General features: G+C 40.4%; 1 protein-coding gene across 1 annotated transcript in view; it reads right to left on the bottom strand.

The window, feature by feature from the left end:
• Positions 1-24,626, bottom strand: part of LOC122549042 (EMILIN-2-like) — an 87,257-nt gene extending 62,631 nt beyond the window's left edge. Inside the window, exons 1-4 of the mRNA XM_043688216.2 lie at positions 24,024-24,626; positions 23,222-23,347; positions 13,582-13,748; positions 2,452-4,392 (exon numbers count right to left, since the gene is read on the bottom strand). Of these exons, the coding sequence (XP_043544151.2) occupies positions 2,452-4,392; positions 13,582-13,748; positions 23,222-23,347; positions 24,024-24,217 (2,428 nt within the window). The 5' untranslated portion in view covers positions 24,218-24,626. The remainder of the gene's footprint in view (positions 1-2,451; positions 4,393-13,581; positions 13,749-23,221; positions 23,348-24,023) is intronic.
• Positions 24,627-25,854: the final 1,228 nt, after the last annotated feature.

The raw sequence follows: 25,854 nt of genomic DNA, 5'->3' as shown, positions 1-25,854 counted from the left end.
GACTTTAGTGCCAGGTTTTACAACAGCACCTGCTATCAACCTCCAAATTGATTTCTTCACGGGTTTGCTGTCCTGACTTTTCATGCAATTGTTGTCATAAGATGATTACGTTGACATCAACTAGCCACGAAACGCCACGACCAGCTATCCTTAGTAGCCACACACTCAGACGACAAGCAACATGAATTCGACTGGGACAATACTACCATTATAGGGCAAGCCAAACAAAGAACAGCCAGGGAATTCCTAGAAGCATGGCACTCATCCACAAACTCCATCAACAAACACACCGACCTGGACCAATATACCGGCCACTACAGCGGACAGCTGAAACTGACAACTGGAAGCGGCAGGGACAGGCCACTATAAATGCCGGAGGAAACACCACAGAAGCACTTCACAGGAGGCTCCCAAGCACTGAGGATGTCACCTAGACAGGGGACGAAATGTTTGCAACAAAAATTTCCAGCTCGGCGAACAGAACCACAACAACGAGCACCCGAGCTACAAATCTTCACCCAAACTTCAAGGAAAATATTTTTAGCAACGTGGGCTTCAAATTGGAAAACTCGCCTGATTGCGATTACAAATTCAATTGCTGTAAAAGTTAATACAATAAATATTGGTTAAGAAAAGAATGTAGGGAAAGAGTGAAGAATTGTTTGATTATCTTAAAAGAATCAGCACAGACTTGATAGGCCAAATGTCCTCCTTCTGTGCCGTACCATGTTACAATTCCATGAGATGGTTTAGACAGTTGGTCAAGGAACATAAGTCTGTGCACTTCATGTTCGGGTCAATCCACCCTTACACTGATAGGTTTCCAAACAGCAATTTAGTTTTTCAAACTTTTGGTCACTTATATTGTCTTCATCTCTTTGCAGACTCTTAATACATTTTTTATTCACTCGGGAGATGTGTGTGGCGTTGGCTTGTCAGCATTTATTGCCATATTTATGTCAAAAATCAGTACTCCTGCAGATTTCATCACCTAAATTTTTTTTTGTGTTTTCATCTGCTCCATGGAGTCAAACAGCTTTTCAAACTTGCCCAAAAAACCCAATTATTCCAAAGCCTCAGATCAGGCATATTAACTTTCCCAGTGTTAACCATGTTGACTGTTTTAGCCAGAATTTACTTTTGAAATCATAATAACACTCTTAAAATTGACATGGTGTTAACATTAGGTGGACAATGGCGGATGAATTGGTGCCTCCAGTGCCAAAGGAACAATTTTGAGCACTCAGGAAGAGAGAGGAACTTGGAGCAAAGGCCTAAACTTCATTGTGGAACTTGAATAAGGCACTCCATGGCTCCACAACGAAAATTAAAATCGTAAAAGGTTTGGGCCTCTTCTAACTTTGAGTTTTCTTCCTGGAAGTAGATTTTCCAGAGATTCACAATCCCTTCCCTACTTAAACCCAGAGTTAAAATAGTTGGCGGGCCTTAATCAGAACAAATCTGCAAATTTAAAAGGGGACCCCTGCTAACCTTCTGAAGTTGTTCCTGTTGCCTCTTCACACCAGCAGGTTATAATCATAAACTAAAGGGATTGTGCGGTGTAATGGTAGCACTCCATCTGAGCCACGAGGCGGCCCAGGTTCAAGTCCCATTTGCTCCAGACGTGTTTAATAACATCTCTGAACAGGTTGATTAGAAAATGCCTACAATCATAAGTGACAGAGTCGGTGCAACACTTTGGCTGCTAAAATTTATAGCTGATTTTAACTAGCTGGTTCCCAATGAGCAGCAGAATTATAATTGTACTTCACATTTTTGATACAGGAAGCTACCCCAAAACATTGCCGAGGAAAAAAAGTTCAAGTGTTTACATTCTTTTTCAGAAGTAACTAACTTGGCCACTACTGTCAGTCTTGGACATGACTCGTATATTTAAAAGTTTTCATTAAAAAAATTAAGAGTTGACTAAGATACATTTCTTCCTTGAACATCACTGTAAAATATAGATGCTGGGAAAGCAGTGGTGAGTACTTCTATAAATAAATGTAGATTGAAGCTACTGTCAGGGCTCGATCTCAGTGGGACAATGAATATTTCTGCTTGACTGTGTAAATGCACTATAATCAAAGATTTTATCTTTCCTAATTTGGGTTGGACATTAACACAATGTAGTTTTTTTTAATCAATACTAAGGTTAGAAACTGGTACTTGCACATTTTGTGGTTCCTGGTAGGTATAATGATAGATGGTCACACATCAATTATAGCATAAAGGTTTAAAGCATATTACCCATAGTACAGTGTTTCTCATAGTTTATTAATATCAAACCATATTAATGATCAATATTTCAACTGTATATATGGTAGGTGAGTATATGGAAGAACATCTAATGCAACTCAATACCTCATATATTCTTCACAAAGGACAAAATACTGGGAAATTCAAGCAATGTGATGAGAAATAGTAAATAGTCAAGTAAATGAATCTTACCTGGAACAGGCTGAACAGGAAGCAAAACGTCTGTCTTCTGAACAATTTTTGGACCTTGGTTTGAAAATCGGTGAACAGCACTTTTCAACAAATCAATTTCATTGGAATGTGATTTCACAGTTTCATTCATCTGATGGGCACAGTTCCAGAGACTGCTGACATGTTTGTTCAGACCATCTTTAATTCTCTGTAGACTGGTGGAAATATTGTCTAGTTTACTGCAAACATTTTCAATGTGGGCCACTCTGCTGTCAACATAGTGGACTTCTTTCTGGATCCCCTGAGCATGATCTTTACATTTATCAATGTCATGAGTAACCTGCCTTGTTAATTGGTCCAGTTGTTTCTTCATTTCATTTAACTGACTGCTATTGTTTTTCTGGAGTTGGGATTTTAGACTTTTATCTGTTTCATGGAGTTTGTAAATCATATCCAGGAGTTCTTCCTGTTTCTTTGTTAAGGTGGACTCAACTGTTAAGAGTGTTTCATTATTCCTTGTCAGACCTTCCCACTGTGCTTGAACAGATTCTCCAATAGCATTTACATTGACTTTTAATGAGATGATTTCTCCTTGTATCATCTCTAAGTCTTCATTTTCTTCCATCATCTTGAGACCTTCGCGAACTGTATCATTCAGAGCATTAAGGACAATTAAGTTTTGTTCAGTTTTTCGCAATAATTGTTTGTTGTCATGTTTGCATGTTTCTAAATCCACTTTGATGTCTTTCATCTCTTTTGTTACAGAGGCACAATCAGTACGGCATAAATATTCTAAATTATGCAACCTAACCTCAACATAATCCATCACATTATTGATGCGATCAGTACTGAAATTCAGATCACTTCGCTGTATTGATTCCTGTTCACTGTCTCTTGCACCAGTTAAAGTTATGTTGCTAAATAATGCAAAATCATTGTTATGTTTTGTTTCTAAGACTTGTACTCTCTCTTTTACAAGTTCTTTGACACCATCAACTTCATTTTCAATGAGTTCTCTAAGAGTATATTCGATATAAAAGCAATGCTCTTCAGCATTTTTCTCTGTAACATTTATTCTAGATTCAATTTCCTCTAACCTCTCACTAAAAATATCTTCCAGATTAAGAGTAGTGAAATGTTCTAATTCATTATCCAATCTGGCATTCAAAAGCCTGTTAGCATCAGCAATTCTGTACACCTTTCGATCCATGTTGTTGAGTTGCTGTCTTAAAGTGGCTATGTGAGAACAGCAGTTGAAGTACCCAGGTGATTGTAGAAGATGATTTCGTAGGTTACTGATCTCCTCTCTCAGTCCAGCTTCTTTATCATGGAGCAATTCTTCTACATGTTCATAGTTTGATTCATTTTCTTCACATTGCTCTTTTAGTGACATTAACTTATACTCACAGGAATTTTTCAGATCTGCAAATTTCTCATCAATACCTATCATTAATTCTTTCTTGAGAGTTTCAATTTTACTATCAATGTAAGACTGATAAAAGTCTCCATTGGAAAATGGAGAATAAGTAGAAACAGGTGCTTGGACAGCTTCCATGAGCTTCTTCAACTGTCCATTATGTCCAGTAACCATTCCGTGGAGCTCATCGAGCATATCACCCTTGGCCTTCAATGTATCCTTCACCTCTGTGAGTTCAGACATCACCTCACCCATTGCTGATTGATACAGTGTGTCTCCATTCTCGTGGACGACCGGAATGTGGGAAGTTTCAAAGCCAACAGCACTGCTCGGCAGTCTCAGGTTGCTCAATAATGTTGCAACCATTTTACTGGTATCTTCCTGGACACTATGCCTCAGATTGTCACTCAACCCTATTACTGAGGTCTGCATTTTTTCCAGAACCTGGTTAAGGCGCTGTACCTCATATTCCAACTGTTGAATTTTTTGGCCTTGGGCATCAGTCGATGGCAGTTTATGAACTTGGCTATCTGTAGATTTGGGGACTTAAAAAAGCAACATTAGTTAACATTATGCTATCTACTGTACTCTTATCTGTACAGACTCAAAAATAGTCAAAGAAAATATTTTCAAATTTGATTTTTAAATATATAAAATCATATATAATACATAATAAATCTCATTTTTAGTCTGCTAATTACAATTGTAGCAGAATTATAATGTGACCTCTCTTACGACCAATACCAAATAGCCATCCAAAAAATCTTGTCCACAATAAGGACACTATGAAAGTGTTTCAACTTCCAAATACAATCATCAAATACAATTAAATGTCAATGCTGCAATTTTACATTTAATCACGATTCAATTTCTTCTCACTTCTCCATTTTCTAGAGTGAATCTTAAACATTTGATTATCTACAATTCCCATGTATACCCTTGATCAATACTGCCAATATTCAAGTGATTACAATGATTCCTTTTTCTGCAATCTAGCCTTGGTAGTTCAGAAATGTTAAGAAGGTTGAAAGAATATTGTTAAGAGAAATTTAATTAAATTGGACTAATGTATTAAAATATATCTACAAGAAATCTACATTGTACAATGTCCTTTTCACAAGCTGTTCCAAAAAATGGGGTTTCACAAGTGACCTGTAAAAAATAGCATTACATGTTATATCTCTATATAGAATGATTACAGGACATTTGGTCTATCGACAGTACTGGATCTCTGTAACAGCGACTCGACTAGCCCACTCCCCTCAACTCCCATCTCCTTTCCCACAGCTCTCCAATTATTTTCTGTTCAAATCCTTATCCTTTTGAAAGCCCTGATTCTGACTGCCTCCACCACTCTTCCAGGTAAATGCAGTCAGGTCCTAACAACTTACTGTACTAAAAGATTTTTCATTGTTAATCCAGTTCGACCTCACTTTTCATATCCCTCAATTTCATGAATTATTTGGATGGTGAAGAGTATGCTCAAACATAATGTTAGTGCATCTTTCTGGCAAAGATGCAACAAACCAATTTTACCCACAGTGTATTAAAAGAATAAGTGGGAAAAACAGGAAGAGGCTATTGAGTTGAATGATCAGCCACAAACATAATGAATACCGCAGCAGGCTTGGAAGGACCAAATTGCCTATTTGTTTGTTTCTATGTATTGGTGACAATTCACTAGAGTTTCAAAGGAATGAGAGGGAATCTGACTGAAATGTCTAACATTCTGACAAGGCTGGACAAATTAGATGCAGGGAAAAGTCTAGACAAGTCGAGAACCGGGGTCACAGTCTCAGGATACAGCATAGGCCATTTACGATTGAGATGGGGAAAAATATTCTTTACTCAAACAGTACTGAACCTGAGGAATTCTTGACAACAGAAGACTGTGGAGGCCAGGTCACTGAATATATTCAAGAAAGAGATAAAGTTTGGATTTTAAGGACATCAAGTATTATGGGGAGGAAGTAGGAATATAGCATTAAGATAGGGGACCAGCCATGATCATTAGGAATGGTGCAGCAGGCTAGAAGGGCCGAGTAGTCTTCTCCTGCTCCTTGTTTCTATAATTATGCAGCAGAATGGTGATGTCCAAATAAGACATGTGCAATACTTAACAAATCATTAATACTGATTTGGTCTTGTGTTGCTAATAGCAATGTTGTTATCTGTGTTTATAATTTTCTACTTGTCCACAGGCCTAACGCCACTTTATCCCTAGTTATGTGTTTATTAATTTAAGATAGGACAATGTGATTGACTTTTGTTTGGGTAATTTGGTTTAGATTTAATCTATACATTTTCAGCAAGCTGAGGAGCCTCAGATATTCCTTGAATAGAAGAACACACGAACCAGGAGCAGGAACGGGCAATTCAGCCCTTTGAGACTGCTCGGCTAAAACAAACCTGTTTTCACTTCAGCCTCAACACCAGTTTCCTGCCCACTCCTTTCCTGGTGATGACATTTTTCCTATTGTAACCTATTCATTGTGTGCAGTTGATAAATTCTCTGACAGAGAGGAAGAGGTCACCAGGAAAGAGCTGAGGAAAGATCATTTACCACAGTTATAGAATACTCTAAAGTTGTCTATTGGGCCAAGATATCCATTTTCCAAGATACCTCTTTAATCTAGGCATGACCCCTCTTTCAGCCATGAGTACTGCATCCTGCTGTGAAACCACAATCATCACTGCTACCCTGTAATATTTGGTACATATAAGGAAAATGATACTTCATTCAAGTAGCAGTAACTGTGCATTATGCAGAGCTTATAATTTCAAGCAAGTTTATGCTCAGACATGATAAATAGCTGTCGTCTGAATTGAAGAAGTCTCCCTTCTCTTTACATTTGATGTCTGAAATTGGTGTTGGATTTATTTGAAGATATTCCAATGTGTTAAAAGCAACTCTGTGAAGCATTATGCCTTAGCAGGGTTTGATTTTGTTGTTCCCTTTGAGAATGTGAGTTTATTTACTTCTTTAGTTATCAGGCTGGAGTCCGCAGACCTCCATTGTTTGTAAAGACTTTCCGGGGGTCGGTGAAATAATATAAATGCATCCAATTGCTGTGATGACATAGGTAAACGCCTGTTACATTTTGTTGACCATCACAATTAATAGTGATGACCCAATGGCAGAAAAGTCTCAGTGTATGCAGTGTGTCTGCAATATTCTAATTCAGAAAGGATGGCGAACCGCAATGGGTAAAGAGAAGTCTGAAATACTCAGAATTGTGCAGTGAGTAAGTGAGAAGTGACAGGTTACAAATGAAACAGTGTTAGTGTACCCTACAGGCACTTTCAAGCTGCTTCAAACTCCAGGAAGATATGGGGTGTCATTATGTATTATCTGGGCATTTTATTGCAGGTTTCAGCAAGAGAGGGGTATAAAGTTTTCACATCACCAATTATATCAACGTACATGAATCAGATATCCCCAGTAGAATTTCACACAGTTCGTTTAATAGAACACTGGTGGCTTTCATGTTCCAAAACATAAATCTGCAAGATATCTATTGCACTATAACTTAAATCAAAAATCTGTGACTAATACATTTAGAAAGGGATCCTTAATCAAAAAATGTTTGAGAACCAATAATCTAGTGTGTGAAATCAAGAAAGGAAACAATTATCAATGTTGTTGAAACACATGGGATAATATAGTCAATATCAATAGGTAAAATCCAATAATGATTTCTACAGTACAGAAATTTTGAATATGAAAGATTAGGTCATCATGCCTGTACCAATACTAGTTTGATGTTAGTGCTTCAACATTAATCATGTTAAGACCACAGGATGTAGGAACAGAAGCAGGCTATTCAGCTCATCATGTCTGCTCTCTTTTCAAGGAGATCGTGGCTGATCTGATAATCATCAACTCTATTTTCCTGCATTATCTGTATTACTCTTGATTTCCTTACTGATGAAAAATCTGTCTACCTCAGCCCTGAATATACTTAATGTCCCTGTCTCAACAGCCCTTAGTGGTAAAGAAATCCAGATTCACTACCCTTTGAGAAAGAAAATTTCCCCTCACCTCTGTTGAACATGCAATGCCTCATTCTGAAGTTATGGTCTCCGATCTTAGACTGCCCCATAAGGGGAAACAACCTTTCCAAACCTAGCCGTCAGGTCCCGCAACAGTCCTGCATGTTTCAATATGGTCACCCTTTCATTCTTCTAATCTCCAAGGAGTACATGCCCAACCTACTCAACCTCCCCTCATAAGACAGTCCCTCCAGGCCTGGTATCAGCCTCAAGTATCTTCCTTGGACTGCTCCCAATTCCAGTATATTTTTTCTTAGATAAGAGGCCCAAAACTCTTCAAAGTATTCCAGCTATGGTCTGACTAGTATCTTGTATAACTTTAGCAAAATCTCCCTAACGTTTATAATCCACTCCCTTTGAAATAAAGGCCAACATTCCGTTAGCCTTCTCTATTACCTGCTGAACTTGGAAGCCAGCTTTTTGTGCTTCATGGTTGAGGACTCCTAAATTTCTCTGTTCTATTGCTTTCTGCAGTCTTCCTCCATTTAAATAATATTCTTCTGGTAATCTATTCTTCTTGCCAAAGTGCATAACCTCACGCCACCCTACATTATATTCCATTTGCCAAGCTTTTGCTCACTTGCTCAATCCATCTATATCTCTCTGCAGACTCTTTGTAACACCCTCAGCACTTGCCTTCCCACCTTTTGTTATTGGTCCTCACCCTGAACAACATCTCTTTCCAATCCTCCCACTTCCTCCAAATGAAAGGAGTAGCCCTGGGCACCCGCATGGGCCCCAGCTATGCCTGCCTCTTCGTAGGATATGTGGAACAATCCATCTTCCGCAACTACACTGGCCCTACCCCCCACCTTTTCCTCCGCTACATCGATGACTGTATCGGCGCCGCCTCGTGCTCCCACGAGGAAGTTGAACAGTTCATCCACTTCACCAACACCTTCCACCCCGACCTCAAATTCACCTGGACAGTCTCAGATTCCTCCCTCCCCTTCCTCGACCTTTCTATTTCTATCTCAGGCGACCGAATCAACACGGACATCTACTACAAACCGACCGACTCCCACAGCTACCTGGACTACACCTCCTCCCATCCTGCCCCCTGTAAAAACGCCATCCCATTCTCCCAATTCCTTCGACTCCGCCGCATCTGCTCCCAGGAGGACCAGTTCCAAAAACGCACAACCCAGATGGCCTCCTTCTTCAAGGACCGCAATTTCCCCCCCGACGTGGTCGACGATGCCCTCCACCGCATCTCTTCCACTTCCCGCTCCTCCGCCCTTGAACCCCGCCCCTCCAACCGCCACCAGGACAGAACCCCACTGGTCCTCACCTACCACCCCACCAATCTCCATGTACAGCGCATCATCCGCCGTCATTTCCGCTACCTCCAAACGGGCCCCACCACCAAGGATATATTTCCCTCCCCTCCCCTATCAGCATTCCGTAAAGACCACTCCCTCCGTGACTCCCTCGTCAGATCCACACCCCCCACCAACCCAACCTCCACTCCCGGCACCTTCCCCTGCAACCGCAGGAGGTGCAAGACTTGCGCCCACACCTCCCCCCTCATCTCCCTCCAAGGCCCCAAAGGAAACTTCCATATCCGCCACAGATTCACCTGCACCTCCACACACATCATCTATTGCATCCTCTGCACCCGATGTGGCCTCCTCTATATTGGGGAGACAGGCCGGCTACTTGCGGAGCGTTTCAGAGAACACCTCTGGGACACCCGGACCAACCAACCCAACCACCCTGTAGCTCAACATTTCAATTCCCCCTCCCACTCCACCAAGGATATGCAGGTCTTTGGACTCCTCCATCGTCAGACCACAACAAAACGACGGTTGGAGGAAGAACGCCTCATCTTCCGGCTAGGAACCCTCAAACCACAAGGGATGAACTCGGATTTCACCAGTTTCCTCATTTCCCCTCCCCCCACCCTGTCTCAGTCAAATCCATCAAATTCAGCACCGCCTTCCTAACCTGAGATCTTCTTCCCGACCTCTCCGCCCCCACCCCAGTCTGACCTATCACCCTCACCTTGACCTCTTTCCACCTATCACATTTCCGACGCCCCTCCCCCAAGTCCCTCCTCCCTACCTTTTATCTTAGCCTGCTGGACAAACTTTCCTCATTCCTGAAGAAGGGCTTATGCCCGAAACGTCGATTCTCCTGTTCCCTGGATGCTGCCTGACCTGCTGCGCTTTTCCAGCAACACATCTCCGGCTCTGATCTCCAGCATCTGCAGACCTCACTTTCTCCACCTTTTGTTATTGTCATTCACAAACTTGGCTTCAGTACATTCACTTTCCTCATTCAAGCAATTAATATATATTGTAAATAACTAAGGCCCCAGCACTGATCCTTGTGGTACTCCACTAGTTACAGGTTGCCATCCTGACATGCTACCTTTCCCCAAACACTCTGTCTTCTCTGTCAATCCTCTATCCATGCTAATACACTAGTTCCAAGACCATAGTCTCTTTCTTATTAAGTAGCCTAATCTGTGGTACCTTATCAGACGCCTTGTACCCAAGACAGTCAGCACAGTGGACAATTTCCTCTGCAAAACCCAAAGCTATCATCACAGAATGATAAACAAAGCTGGTCTTAAAATCAAACTTGGTCTCAACCTAACTTCCAGGCGCAACCTATCTCCTCAACCTCCTATCATCCCCCAATCCCACTCTAAAACCAAGGAATTTTTTCTGCAGACCCCCATGATGTTTTTGCCTGATCTGATAGTGTGTCCTTCCACTCTAATCATATTCTGAGGCAACTCTCAGAGGCTAGACAGTATGGAAAATATAGAGCATGAAAGCATGGGTAGGGTTAAAACATGAAGACCATTGGCGATCTGTTGCAAGGGGTCTGTGGAATGTTACACTAGTCAAAAGGTCACTGTGGCAGGATGGGATAAGAATAGTGGAATGCTCCTACACCAATTAGCAGGGTAAGGTTGGGGCTGAAAGGTCACTATGGCAGGCTGAGCCAACGACAGTTAGTAAAGTTAGCCTCACCTGCTAAATATCATCATGGCAGGTTGGGACAGGTTGTGACAATAAATATTTAGGACAAGACATTAAATATTTAATTAATAGTTAGTACAATCAGCCTGCTTGAGACCCTAGACAATAAATATCTAATCAGTAGTTAGTAGAGTCAGTCTGCTTGAGACCCTTGACAGTAAAATATCTAATCATGACATTAAAATAATATTAAGTAGGGTCTGGGATGGAAGACCATTGTTGCAGAGGTGACAGTAAAATGTCTAATCGTGACATTAGAATAATATTAAGTAGAATGTAGGAAAACACATAGTGGCAGAACTATAGAGATAATGGGAACTAACATCATTGGTTTATTGTATAGTTGGAGTGAGGTAATTCTGATTAACACAGTTGGACATGCTGATAAGCTAACAAAAACATGATAAAACAGGTACAAAGAGCCACGGATCTTGAGGTTGGGGGCATTCACGAATTTGCTTTCTGAGTGTCACGGCTTTTGTTTGCAAATAAAAGACCTACTCCTGAAGAACTCTCCGTGTCTCCTGATGATTCTCTACATTTTCTCGACGACAACAGCCAGCGTGCATAAAATTATTGTCAACAGCATGACTGGGGTGGATTTGAAACCTGCTTCCTTACCCCAGCTATGTTAAGGGGTCATCGCACTATCGGTAAGAAACTGCCTTCGAGCAGAGATTTCAAGAAGAAACAACCCTGACTATATGATAACTCTTCATTAAGCAATTGGGAGGAAGAAAACTGTCTTGTAGATTATAACAAACAGGATTGATGAGGGCAGAGCGGTAGATGTGATCTATATGGACTTCAGCAAGCCGTTCAACAAGGTTCCCCATGGGAGACTGGTTAGCAAGGTTAGATCTCACAGAATAAGGGAGAACTAGCCATCTGGATACAGAACTGGTTCAAAGGTAGAAGAGATAGTGGTGGTGGAGGGTTGTTTTTTCAGACTGGAGGCCTGTGACCAGTGGAATGCCACAAGGATCGGTGCTTGATCCACTATTTTTTTGTCATTTATATAAACGATTTGGATGTGAGTATAAGAGGTATAGTTAGTAAGTTTGCAGATGACACCAAAATTGGAGATGTAGAGGACGGCGAAGAATATTACCTCAGATTACAACAGGATCTTGACCAGATGGGCCAATGGGCTGAGAAGTGGCAGACGGAGTTTAATCCAGATAAATGCGATGTGCTGCATTTTTGGAAAGCAAATCTTAGCAGGACTTATACACGTAATGGTAAGGTCCTAGGGAGTGTTGCTGAACAGAGACTTTGGAGTGCAGGTTCATAGCTCCTTGAAAGTGGAGTCGCAGGTAGATAGAATAGTGAAAGTGGTGTTTGGTATGCTTTCCTTTATTGGTCAGAGTATTGAGTACAGGAGTTTGGAGATCATGTTGTGGCTGTACAAGACATTGGTTAGACCACTATTGGAATATTGTGTGCAATTCTAGTCTCCTTCCTATCGGAAAGATGTTGTGAAACTTGAAAGGGTTCAGAAAAGATTTACAAGGATGTTGCCGGGGTTGGAGGATTTGGGCTATAGGGACAGGCTGAACAGGCTGGGGCTGTTTTCCCTGGAGCATCGGAGGCTGAGGGGTGACCTTATAGAGGTTTACAAAATTATGAGGGGCATGGATAGGATAAATAAACAAAGTCTTTTCCCTGGGGTAGGAGAGTCCAGAACTAGACAGCATAGGTTTAGGGTGAGAGGGGAAAGATATAAATGAGACCTAAGGGGCAACTTTGTCACACAGAGGGTGGTACGTGTATGCAATGAGCTGCCAGAGGATGTGGTGGAGGATGGTACAATTTAAAAGGCATTTGGATGGGTATATGAATAAGAAGGGCTTAGAAGGATATGGGCCAAGTGCTGGCAGGTGGGACTAGATTGGGTTGGGATATCTGGTCGGCATGAACGGGTTGGACCAAAGGGTCTGATTCCGTGCTGTACATCTCTATGACTCTATGACTTTATATGGGAAAGTTTAACCTGTCTACAAAATGTTCAAATTCAATGTCAAGTTTTGCCCAAAATTGTTCCTTACACTGAACATTAATCACTTTTATCATGAAGCAGAAAACATGCAGCCAGAAAAAAGAGCACATGCAGTCATTTATCTCCAGCGCTGAAGAACTAAAGGAGTGGTTGAAATTGGAGCTTTCAGTTAAATATTGGCAGATTGTCAGAAATGAGTTAAATTCTTTCAACTGGGTAAAACTTCCTCTGTGCAAACACTAATTGTTCTGAATTTTATATTAGCTTTGGTATTCTGAGAGGATTTTAGTTCAAATGATGGACATGTGTTCCTTGGCGAGTTACCACATCAAACAAAACCAATAAATAAACTAAGCAAGTCACTGACTAGACTTAACTTACAGTACCATATACAAGGTAGTTTATTCATTTTTAAGCACTTAATTATTTATGTAAATTCCACTCCAGCAACCAAGGAATGACTCAAACAGACAAAGCAGATGCCAATTCCAGATCGCAGTGAAAACTCTCTATCTCAGTGTATAATGATGATTATGATACATTGGTGATCTAGATAAGCAACAAGGAAGGATTTATAAGGAACAACTTACCAATAATTAATCTACAGTTTTGCAAAATTGTCCCTAATTTAGTATTATCTTCTTTTGTAATCATTTAAAATAATAATCAGGTACAAATCATAATCTTACTAAGATTCCTTTGTCTTGGGGCAGAAGATGGCAGTGGAAAATTTGCAGTCTGTTGTGACCAGCCATTCTTGCAATCTTCACCCTTATATCCAGGGCAACACCTCCACTCTAGTTGAGTCACCACCTTGTATGCAACCTTATATAGAGGACGGAAATGTGTGCGATATCTAATTCAAAAAACATATGAAGAAAATTGTACACATGGAAATGTATATAGCAACTTAAACATCTTTTACTTACTCCAATATGTTCGATTAAGAAAACACCGATTGTTCAGACCCTTTTTCAGAATTAGGACATCCAATTCCTCTATATGGTGGAGTGATAGTCTGAGTCATTGCTTTTGCATCCCACTTCAGACTGAAAGTGCATGCACAATATGGTCAAACAGGCTGAGCATCAATCTCTAAATTGTTTTTAGCAAGGAATAAGACTGAAAAAGACTGCTGGTCAGTCACATAATGGAAAGAAAATTGAAGCCTCTGCCATCACTGTTCTTAGCTCTGGACTACTTTACGTACATAAAGCTGTATGTTTCCGCAGCAACTTGATCACATTGGATTAGCTGGGGTTCAATCCATGCTTTGGCTGAGGAGGACGGGCCTATCTCTTTTCCCTACACTTGGTGAGATTGTGGTATTGTGGGTCAGGCCTGAAGTAAAAGATTTCTGATAAGGTTTTAATGAATCTTCATTAATTCCTTTCTATGGTTTCACCATGTTTTAAAATCAGAATTATATGTTTTATTCTTCAGTTGTACAGCCAATTTACAGGTTTAGCATATTTCCAGTGCTTACTTTTAATGGATTATGTATAAATTGCAAAGTAGTTTTCTTTTTCCTTTTTAAATCTACCATCCTTTCCTTTAAAGTTTCCTTAGCTACTTTGTTCCTTCATTCTATTTAGTATCTTATCACTTAAAGTATGGCCCAGAGTGTATAGCTCCAACAATGGTAGAATTGTCAGTGTTCCCCAATCATGATTGACAGCAACTTTTGCCAAGATATGCACAGGTGAATGTGAAAATCTACAAGTTTTTGTCAGTGATTCCATACTTGTCCACAGAATGCCTAGTTGAAGTCTCCACAGACTGCAATCAATTAGAAATCATAAAACTGATGAGAACTTCCATTTTCTCACTATTAGTCTGGCTGCAAAAAACTCCAAGAAAGTTGTATCTTGTTAAATGAAGTGTAATTAGGATTTTAACAGCATACTAAGTTCATAATTATTGCTGAACAATTTGTCTAATATTGCAGAAATGAATTCTATGTTCATGTAATATCAAATTTCTCTTATGCTGGATAAAATTTGACTTTTCAATAAAATAATCAATACTTTTAAGTTGATTGACATTCCGGTTTCCAAAAAACCTTTGTATGTTCTAGTTTTTATTTCAATATGTCTAAAACGATATTAAAAAGAGACAGAGAAAGTGTTTTTAACTTTCAGCATTTGCTGCCTGTGAGAGTTTTTCAATGTAACATGGCTGCTTGGCATGCACCTCCTAGCCCTGATCCAGAGGATGGAAAGCAATGGCAAACCACCACTGACAAAACTGCCAAGCAAACAGCTCAGAATGAAGCAACATCAGCAGACATTAATTCAAGGATCTGCCTTTGGGAGGAGCAGACATGATATGATTTGGCTGCTTAACCTAGTTGCTCCTAGACTCCTGGGACTCACCTTGACTTGATGCCAGATAAATATACATCAAGAAAGATAAAATCCTTGTGCCAGACATCACTAAATTATTATGGGTCTTTTTTTGTAGATTAGTGGCAATTGTTGTTGCTTTGATTGGAGTGCAAAATTCAAGCATCATTTGCCGTCTCTTTTTCCAAAAATGTAGCACCAAATATTTCTATGTATGAACTGTATTTGCCACCAACAATACTCATTTAACTAAACATCTACATGCTCCTGCAATTTTGCTCAAATCTACCATGCCTCCAAATATAGTATCAGCAAACTTTAATAACATTTCTTATTTCTGTGTTTAAATAATTAATCCAACTGGAAAGCAAAAGTTAATCCCAGTCAATATTATCTATGCTTAAACATATTTCATTAGGGCACACTGTGATCATCTGAGGAGCAAGTGCATGGGTTAAATGTAATTCAAACAAGCATTAATGTTGCTGATAAACATAATTTCATTCAACAAAAAAAGGCACAAGTCTCTATTTAATCATAGGAAATTAAGACTGGATGAAGTTGCAGCGGGTGACTATTCTGGAGATAGTGATCATAATACAATAAGATTTTGCATCATTATGGAAAAGGACAAAGATAAAGCAGGAGGAAAAGTTCTATACTGGGGAAAGGCAAATTTTAGAAATTTGACAGATGTTCTGGCAAAAGAGGACTAATCACATCTACTTGAAAGAAAGTCAGTGGCAAATCAGTGCGAGGTATTCAAAACCACAGTTGCCAAACAAAGAAACAGAATGGTCCTACCAAATCTGGAGTCCCTTGATTATTCAAAAGCATACAGGCAGGATAAAGTAGACATATAGAATGCATGACAATATTTTGAAACCTAAAATTTTAGGAAGCTTAGAGCAGTATAGGAAGTATAGGATAAAGTGAAGAAGGAAATTAGGAAATCAAAGAGGATATCAAGAAAACTGACCAATAAAATTCAGAAAAATCCAAAGTTGTTTGACAAGTCCATTAAGTACCAGATGATGACTAAGGAACTGGTAGGGACCATCAGAGATGCACACGATAGCTTCTACATGGATGTGGGCAGGGTTCTAAATGAGTATTTTGTCTCAGTCTTCACAAAGTAATTAGGCAAATGTTTTATTTAAAAAGGAAGAATGTGAATTTGTTTTTAAATTAGCATAATGAGAAGGAAAGTACTGGAGGGACAGACCTAATTGAAAGCAGCTAAATTTCCAGGACTGGAGGAATTGTATTCCAGGCTGCTAAAGGAAGCTGGTGAGGAAAGAGCAGACAACCTGAGGATCATTTTCCAATTGTTGCTAGGTATTGGTGAGGTACCATAGGATTGGAGGCCTGCAAGTGTTGTACTATCATTTAAAAAGGATGCAAGAGATAATTATAGGCTGGTAAATCTGACCTCAGTGGTGGGCAAGTTACTGGAGTCAATACAGAGTGACAGAATTAACTGTTACTTGAAGGGATCCACAGATTAATCAGCCTGTTTTTTGAGGGGAGTTATGATTTATTTTTTGCGACTTAATTTAATCTGTTGAGGAAGTAACAATGATTGGTGAGAGTGGATACTGTCGACATAGATTTTCATAAGGTCCCACATGGCAGACTGTCAAGAAAAATTAAAGCCTATGTGGTGAGCTCGATCCAAAACTGCCTCAGTACAGGAACAAAAAAGGGTATTGGGGTAATCAGCAATGGCTGTCTTCTACCCCTGAATGAAAAGCAATTTCCAGTAGTGTTCCATAGGGCTCAGTGTTGGTTCCCTTGCTGTTTGTGGTATATATTGATTATTTAGACTTAAATGGTATGATTGGGAAATTTACAGATGACACAAAAATTAGCTGGATAGTTGCTAGTGAAGAGGTAGGCTCATGACTCCAGGAAGATATCAATGGTTTGTTTAAATGGATAGAAAAGCAGCCACTGAAATTCAATCCAGAGAAGTGTGAGGTTATGCATTTGGGGCAGCAAAATAAAGCAAGAGAATACACAATAAATGAAAGGATGTTGAGAGGGATAGAGGAAGTGGGTGACCTTGAGGTGCATGTCCACAAGTTCCTGAAGGTGATAGGACAGATAGCTAAGGTGGCAAAGAAGACATATGAAACACTTTGCTTCAATGGATGAGGCATTAAATACAAAAGCAGGAACATGATGTTTGAATTATTTAAGACACAAGTTAGGTCACAGCTGGGGTTTTGTGTATGGTTTTGATCACCAGAGATTTACAAGAATGTTGCCAGGACTTGGAAATTGCAAGTATGAGGAAAGACTGGATACCCTAAGGTTGTTTATCTTCAAACAGAGGATGCTGAGAGATGACTTGATTGAGATGTAAAAATAATTAGGGGTTTGGATAGAGCAGACAGGGAAGACCTGCTTCTCCTCATGATTAATTACCAGGGGGCACAGATTTAAGGTGATTGGTAAAAGAATTCAAGGAAACATGGGGGAAAACCTTTTCACCAGAGAATGCTGGGTATTTGGAATTCACTGCCCAGTTTAGTGTTTGAGGTGTAAACCTTCAATTCATTTAAGAGGAACCTATATCTGCATCCAAAATGCTGCAATAGACCAGGTACTGGTAAATGGGATTATAATGGACAGGTAGTTTATTTAGCCAGTATAGTCTCTTTATGTGCTGTAACTTTTCTGTGGTTCTATCTTCAATATGTATTTATAATATATTATTTTCTCTTTTGTTCCATTTTATCGTCATGTATTTTATACAGATACACATACAAACATTATGTTTTAATCAATCTTGTTAATATTTGTTTTGTACTGAACACAGTTTAACTTTCAACATGATGGCAATTGGAAATGCAACCTCAGCAACACATTGAGGTAACCTCTAACATGGCACATTTGTTGCTGAATTATTTATCTTTCTCACACTTTTACCATGTTTCATAGAAACAAATGCATGCAGGATCAACACATTAATGAAGATCATTACTGAGTAACCATGAATAAATAGGAAAGGCATGAAACAAATTCCAGCCTGTTTACTATACCTTTTGATTATTGCATTGCATTGTTTAGACATAGTTACTTTGATTGAATGTCTATACTCTTCAGGATATACAAGATACACTCAAACAAAATAATGCAATGTTGCAAATTGTATTATGTGAACACCTCTGAAATACCGTTAGTCTGTACAGTGAAGTTGTGCAAGGTTTATATGTCTTCTTTCTCATTGTACTGTAGCAGTAATTTATATCTTATAAGATTAATCTAATTGATCTAAATACTTGTTGCCTATAATCAAAAGTCTCTGAAGCACAATAGTAGGTAAATCTATCTACCAAGTTGAGCTGTTTCAAGAACTTAAATTTCTAACTACCAAGCGGAGCTGCTTCACTTAAATTTCAGGACTTGAGTGGTTAACCATGCCTAATCTGCAAGTATTTATGTATAACGTTTTAATTATTTCCCTGCAGCTGATGTTTCTTGTAATTAGCTGAAGGGTATGGGGCCACAAATGATTAAAAGGTATTTCAATTTATAGCAATTCCTTCAGCTGCCCGTTCCAACTGGCTTCTTATCAGTTTTAATTACAGGGTTAAACCACAGAAATGCTCTGGAGAATTTGAAAGGATTTCCCTTGGAAAGTCTCCCTATCTGATCAAATCTTTTCCATTCAGGGAGGAACGTTTATATCAACACAGACATGGAACTTTTGCACTCAAGAGATACCAAGCAGAAGGGGATTATTTTAAAGCAGCATAGCTCCTTTTGAAACTGACTTTACAGTTTTTGATTTTAAAAAAAATTCAGATCTCAAATGTGATTCAAATGTTATAATGATTCACAATCGTACTCCTCTAGTGCCCTATTCCTGAAGGCAAGCCAGAAATAAAAGATGTGACTTTTATTTGCTCATTGTCACACAGGGATGGGGTCAAGATGCAGTTGGATAGAAACAGACAGCTGTACTCAACCCATCCTGTTCCTAACTTACATAGAGGCCTGAATAAGGTAACACTTGCGTTACATGTTTTTGTTAGTAATTGAATGACAATGTCAGAGTTTATAGTGCCAACACTAATAACATTCATGGGCAGTACTTTAGGATCTCACAGCCTCCCAAGGTACTTCACAGCCAAGGAGGTACTTTTGAAGTTACATGCAAATTAATTAGAAAGGAAAAACTTTGTCATTTTTATGGTTTTAAAAAAACATGGAAGGTTTCAGCAACACCACAATGTTTCAGTGTTGTGATGTTATTGCAACATGGAGGAAATTATTAAGTTTTATGATGATAAAGTTTCTCTGGCAACTTTACAGAGGAGGCAGCCATTTTTAAACCACGCCATCCTCTGAAGCATTTTAACCGAATAAATTCTCATACTATTACTTCAAAGAAACGTCGTGGGTTTTAGAACAAATTACTAAAGTCTACATTTTCTTTCCAATTTTTACCCTTTTTTTCCTGAAGGAACAGGCTTCTAGAGAGGCTGTACACACCTATAAAACATCTGCTCATCTGTCGATAATTCACGTGAGTCTAGTCAATGAATGTTAGCATGCGACAACAGTTGTGAACATCTCAGCTAGTGTGATCCTTACTTAACCTTCACACACTTGCGTTTTCCTGGAGACTGCCTGAATAGCAATCAGGAGTGGAAACGCTGAATAATTTTCCATTTCTAAGTGAACGTTGCTGAGACTAACTGTTAAGGCACCTAACTCTGTCCTGTATGTGGAAGGAAAGATGGTCTCAATATTAAGAAGGAATATTTAAAGAATAATAGGTGATGGGCTTTCCCCTCCTCCAAGGCGAGAGTTGTTAAGGGATGTCAGCAGCACAGGAGGCATTTGCATTGATTGACAGGTGGCAAGGTTTCTGTTCCTCACTTTGGAAAAGTTCTTTTTCAGACAGCTCCCAATAGATCAGATGGCAGCGCCAATGTAGTCACAGCTATGCCAACAGGAGTAGTGGCCACTAGTGTGAATGCAGGCAATCTGCCTAACCTAAGCCAAGATAGAGGTAACATTGAAGATAGAAGATTAGAGCAGGAGGAGGCCATTCAGATTGTCACAGAGAAGACAGGAGAGGTTTTGGGGATAGAAAGAATGATCTGGGGGTCTTGATGGGGAAGGCAAGGGTTAAAGACATCCCAAGAACGCACAATGGCTCAGTGGTTAGCACTGCTACCTCACAGCCCCAGGGACCCAGGTTCAATTCTAACCTTGGGTGACTATCTGTGTGGAGTTTGCATGTTCTCCCTGTGTCTGTGCGGATTTTCTCTTGGTGCTCTGGTTTCCTCCCACACTCCAAAGACGTGCAGGTTAGGTGGATTGGCCATACTAAATTGCCTTGTAGTGTCCAGGGATGTGCAGGCTAGGTGGATTAGCTGAGGTAAATGTGAAGTTATGAGGATGTGGGTCTGCTTGGAATGCTCTTCAGAGGATCACTGAAGACTTGATAGGCCAAATGACCTCTGCCTGTAATATAGAGATTCTGTAACTCTACAAGGTGAAGTCAGGTAACACTTAGGATGGACCTTGATCAGGAAATAGGGACAGTAATGGAGTTTCCCCACTCTCTTTTTGTCCCCCAACCAGAGTCCAAATAGGGCAATCTGCACAGATATTAAACCCCCCCCCCCCCCCCCAAACCCACTACCACAGCACCCCAACCTCCCCTGCTCATTGAGGCTGGATGTCCAATGTCTATAAGGGCAGCTAGTAGGGTAGGAAAGATGGACATCCCGACCTAGGTTTCTCATGCACACCTCCACCCCTGTAAATGGCTGACAGGAGTAGAGTGGGATCAGGGCGATGTTGGGAATTTCATGGCCCCTACCACAAACTCTTATAAGCAAATCCACCAGCAGCGGCCCATAGTATTCTGCCCTATGATTTAAATATCTCCAGAACCAAGAGCAATCTTTTTGGAAAGTTTTGACTTGCAACTCCAAATCTTGAATGTGGCACCAAATCCACACAGATTCTCAGGCCAGATTAATAATCTGTGTAATCAGCTAGTGACAATGGACCACAAAAAGTGATGATGATCTGGATTACAGACACACACTGGCCCCAAGAAATAACTGAGCTCTGTCCTTAAAGCACCAAACTGTGAGTCATTTATCTGACAACATAAACAGTGTTCTGTATCTGCAGTCACTAATCTGTGTTGTAGCCTCAATTCACGATGCCCACAAAAATTAATGACTGACAAGAATCTGATCTTGGGTAAACAGACTCTTGCTATTACACAGAATTTGGTGAATGGGATTGAGCATAGTGAACCACCCATATGGATATTCTGGTTTCCTCTGTAACTTAATACTTCAATATATGCTAATGTGGACTACACATAGAAGATCAGAGATAAGCACAACTGAGAAGATGTCCTGTCACTATTTAAGGAGCAGAAGACATAGGTGCAGAAGTAAGCATTCAGCCTATCGATTCTGCTCGACCATTCAGTGACATCAATGAGATTAATCAGATAATCATCAACTCCACTTTCCTGCATTTTTGCCATAATCCTTGATTTCCTTAAGGTTTAGGAATTTCTCTATTTTAGCACTTAATGACTTAGTCTCGTCAGCCCTCTGTGGTAAAGAATTCCACAGATCAACAACTCTCAGAGAAGAAATTCCTCCTTCTTTTTGTCGTAAGAGGGTGACCCTTCACATTGGGTTTATACCCTCTGGTCCTTGACTTTCCCATAAGGGAAACAATTTTTCCACAATTACCCCGTCAAGCCCTCTAAGAATCTTATGTTTTATAAGACCACCATTCATTCGTCAAACTCCAAAGATTACAAGCCCAACCTAACCAATCCCTCTTCTTACATAATCCCTTCATTCCCAGGATCATACAAGTGAACGTTCTCTGGCCTGCCTCCAATACTAGTTCATATATTTCAATAAGGCTGCCTTTTGATCTTCTAATGTGGACTACACATAGAAGATCAGAGATAAGCACAACTGAGTGAGTATATTTAATGCTCTAAAATGTCTATTGTACACATAATCCTTTGAAGGTGTTTCATATCTAAAGTTTCAATAGTTCAGCTTGTGGAAGGGTTATACTCATGCATGTTTATATTGGTAAAACGTTTCTCATGTCAGTAGCATTTCTGCGGGTCTCCCTGGGATAAGAGGGGCAGTGTTAGCAATCTGATAAACTTGGAATGACACATCCCTAAACTGACGTAAAAGTAGTTAAAAGGCTGAAAAGGGATGATACCTTTGCTTGAAGGCATTTAACACTCCCCGACCAATCTGCATTTGACACTGGCGCCAAAGGCCTTTGCAGTCAGGCAAGGTGGAGTGGGTTATGTTTGGAAGGGCGGGAGCGAATCGAAATATTTTCATGAGCACTGAAACGGAGATGATATCTGGATTTAGAGGAGGAGAAAGCCTCTTCAATTCCGCTGGCATTTACACTGAGCTAAACGGGCTGCAGGCGGCAGTGGACGAATTCAATTTATGGGTTAATATCGCCACTCGGATATCAGAATTTCGCAGCGGGACCACACACCGTGGATCTCGGTGTTAACAGAGCCAAACCAAGGGCAATCCGTAATCGTATTTAATTTGACAAAAACAGCATTGTTTACGATTTTTCCTCTCGGTGCTTGGGGTTTGAAATAGAGAAGATACAGCAACAAATGGGTTTGCAGTCCTATGTTTACAGTAGTGGAGCCAAGAAAACTTAGTCCAGATGTTTAACTATAAACATATCGGGTTATAATAACGATTTATCAAGTGGGATGGTACATCGTTTTATTGTTGGATTTCAGTCGGTTGGTGACTCGGTGAATTAAGGAATGTATTAAAAAGGAGAGTATAGTCTGGGTGTGATGCATGTTATATTTTGAGGAGAGACTGAATTTGTCCTGTGCCCTGTAATGTGCGCTATTCCAGGCCAAATCTTCGTGTTCCCTCCCTCAGCCTCCATCAACCGGAGCGGGTCGCTTCTTACTTACCGCACAGTAGGAGGGCAATTGAGCTGACCCCAGGGGCAGGGCTGGTATTCCGGCTTGATGTAACTTGCTGCACTGTCCAGCACCGAACATGTCACGTTCTTCTTCACTATGTAAGCACACCAGTTTCTGCAGGAGCGAGGAGACAACACACACACACACACAGACACATGAGAGCCAGAATGGTCTGTAGATAACAGAGGCGCGGGTAAAGCTACTGGCGCGACAGTAAACCAGCTCCCCACACGGCAGAGAGCAAGGATACTCATTGTGAGGGAACGACTGGAGTGTGTGTGTGTGTGTGTGTGAGATACACTTTGAAACTGGCTCCACTCGCCAGTCAACCTTGGGCCAAGGAAACAAAGGTGAGGCAGAAGTTAAATATTCCACTTAGCATCAATTTAAATCAAGTTGCTCCCCATTTTAAAGTAAATATTTATATAAATAAATCCCACGGTTTATTTTGCCAGAAAGGTTAGATTAAATCAGAAGATGTTGAAATGAAGAAGAGTGAACACTCTTTGTGATCGTTGGTTTAAAAAAGTCACACCCTCCAGAGTGGTCTGGCCAAAGTGCTGGACTTATTTCCACCGCCTGAGCTCTTTCTGCCAAATATAATGGGAGACAGTATTGGAGTCTCCCGGTGCCTCAAATGTATGTATAGTCTTATGAGTAATAAATGTTAGATCTCCAATATGTGGAGACTGTTCAGAATCGAATTGCTCTAGTGACTACGTACGTGTACCAAAGTGTTTCTTAAATGAATAAGGAACATTTTTGACATTTAAAAAGAAACTGGACTTACTTGTTGCGTCCTGTGAGTCTGTTGGCAGCTTGCCGGGGTGGGGACCTGGCCGAGTACAGATGGTATCTGGAAGATGGAGGTGTAGCTTGTACATGGGACAGTAAAAAACTGATCAGAATCACAGAGAAGCTCAGCCAAACCGCCTCCCTCTCAACTCGTCTTCCGGTCATTGTAACGGGACAGTTTTCCAACATCCACTCTCTTCGGTAGAATTCGCGATCGCTTTAAGCAGAGACCACCGCCGAAGCTGCTGTGGGGAACTGCTGAAGGGAGCAGGCTCTGGCGGTCAGACTGGGAGTGGACTTGCCCTGTTTGAGGGGACGCCTCCGGCGTGGAGAAATGCGGGTTTTTCCTGTAGCCCTGAGCAGATTTTTTTTTATACAATGACGTTAATCTTTCTACACTGGAGCTTCAGACACACCACTAGGAACTCTGCTCGTTTTTTTTAAAAAGAGAAAAAAAACTTGGCTTAAGCCTCATCCCAAACTCTTGTTGGGAGGCTGCCTGGTAACCTCGCTACATCAGCATAGACAATGCTGTTGAAATCTGGAGCAGGGAAACGAGGTATAAAGAGACACAAGCCGTCAGGTGGAGGGAATGTGGATGGGATGCTAGTTCACTTTCTCCTGTGCTTCACGTCGCACCACGTCGGTTATGAAAGTAACTTTCCTATAAACCCAGAACGAGTTGCCAAGAAACTTTCAGTTTGGAACCAGATCGCTGTAAATTGCAGATCAAAAATAGCACATTTGGAATCTTGGCAGAACAGCTCATTTATTTGGTAATTGTATTTAAATATGATATTTGACATAATAGTGAACCTTCCAAGGCTAACATTATATGGCATTTATCGAGATTTAACGGATGCTAATCAAAAAAAAACAAAATGACTTTGGGCAGCAAAGCTCTGCTGATATCAAGAATAGTCAGGAACTCTATATAAGGAAATATGGTTCAACAGGGATCTGCCAGTTATGTATCTGTGCAAGCAACTTTACACAATAGGAAAAGCATGATGTACAAAATCAAAATGCTGCAGAGGCTGGAAATCTGAAACAAATACTGCTGTCCCGTGGCAGTCCATTAGCTCTACATTTATGTCTTTTAAAAACTGCAGCCTATTCAATTCAGTTTAAATGAATGATACCCTTGTGCTGACTCCCCTCATTTTGCTAAAATCGTGAAGAGACCTAATGTGATGTCACCATTCTAAATGAACCCAGTATTCATGCAAAAACTTTTAAGGCAAGAAATCACTTCCAGAAGTGGTTTGTACCCCACAGCAGTTTAGTATAAGTGCCGCCAAGTGTAAGGAATGTTTTCTTTTGAAAGACCACCTTGAAATTTTCAAAAAGTAATATTGAATATTTTTACTATGACACTCTCATTGTCTTCTCTTAACAGCAACATTTTAAGTGGCATTCAAAAGTTGAAAATAAACCTCTTACACAATAGTATGTTATCAGCAGACAGAATGGGACAAAACCTTACATGACAGCTAAGGAAACTTTCTATGATTAGATTAGATTACTTACGGTGTGGAAACCAACAAGTCCACACCGCTTCGGCCCAACAAGTCCACACCGACCCGCCGAAGCGCAACTCACCCATACCCCTACATTTACCCCTTACCTAACACTATGGGCAATTTAGCATGGCCAATTCACCTGACCTGCACATCTTTGGACTGTGGGAGGAAACCGGAGCACCCGGAGGAAACCCACGCAGACACGGGGAGAACGTGCAAACTCCACACAGTCAGTCACCTGAGGCGGGAATTGAACCCGGGTCTCTGGCGCTGTGAGGCAGCAGTGCTAACCACTGTGCCACC

This window comes from Chiloscyllium plagiosum, unplaced genomic scaffold (genome assembly GCF_037043375.1).
Source record: "Chiloscyllium plagiosum isolate Xiang-an unplaced genomic scaffold, Cpla_swu_hap1 HiC_scaffold_4, whole genome shotgun sequence".
Classification (NCBI taxonomy): domain Eukaryota; kingdom Metazoa; phylum Chordata; class Chondrichthyes; order Orectolobiformes; family Hemiscylliidae; genus Chiloscyllium; species Chiloscyllium plagiosum.
This window is presented reverse-complemented; position numbering and strand designations above follow the sequence as displayed.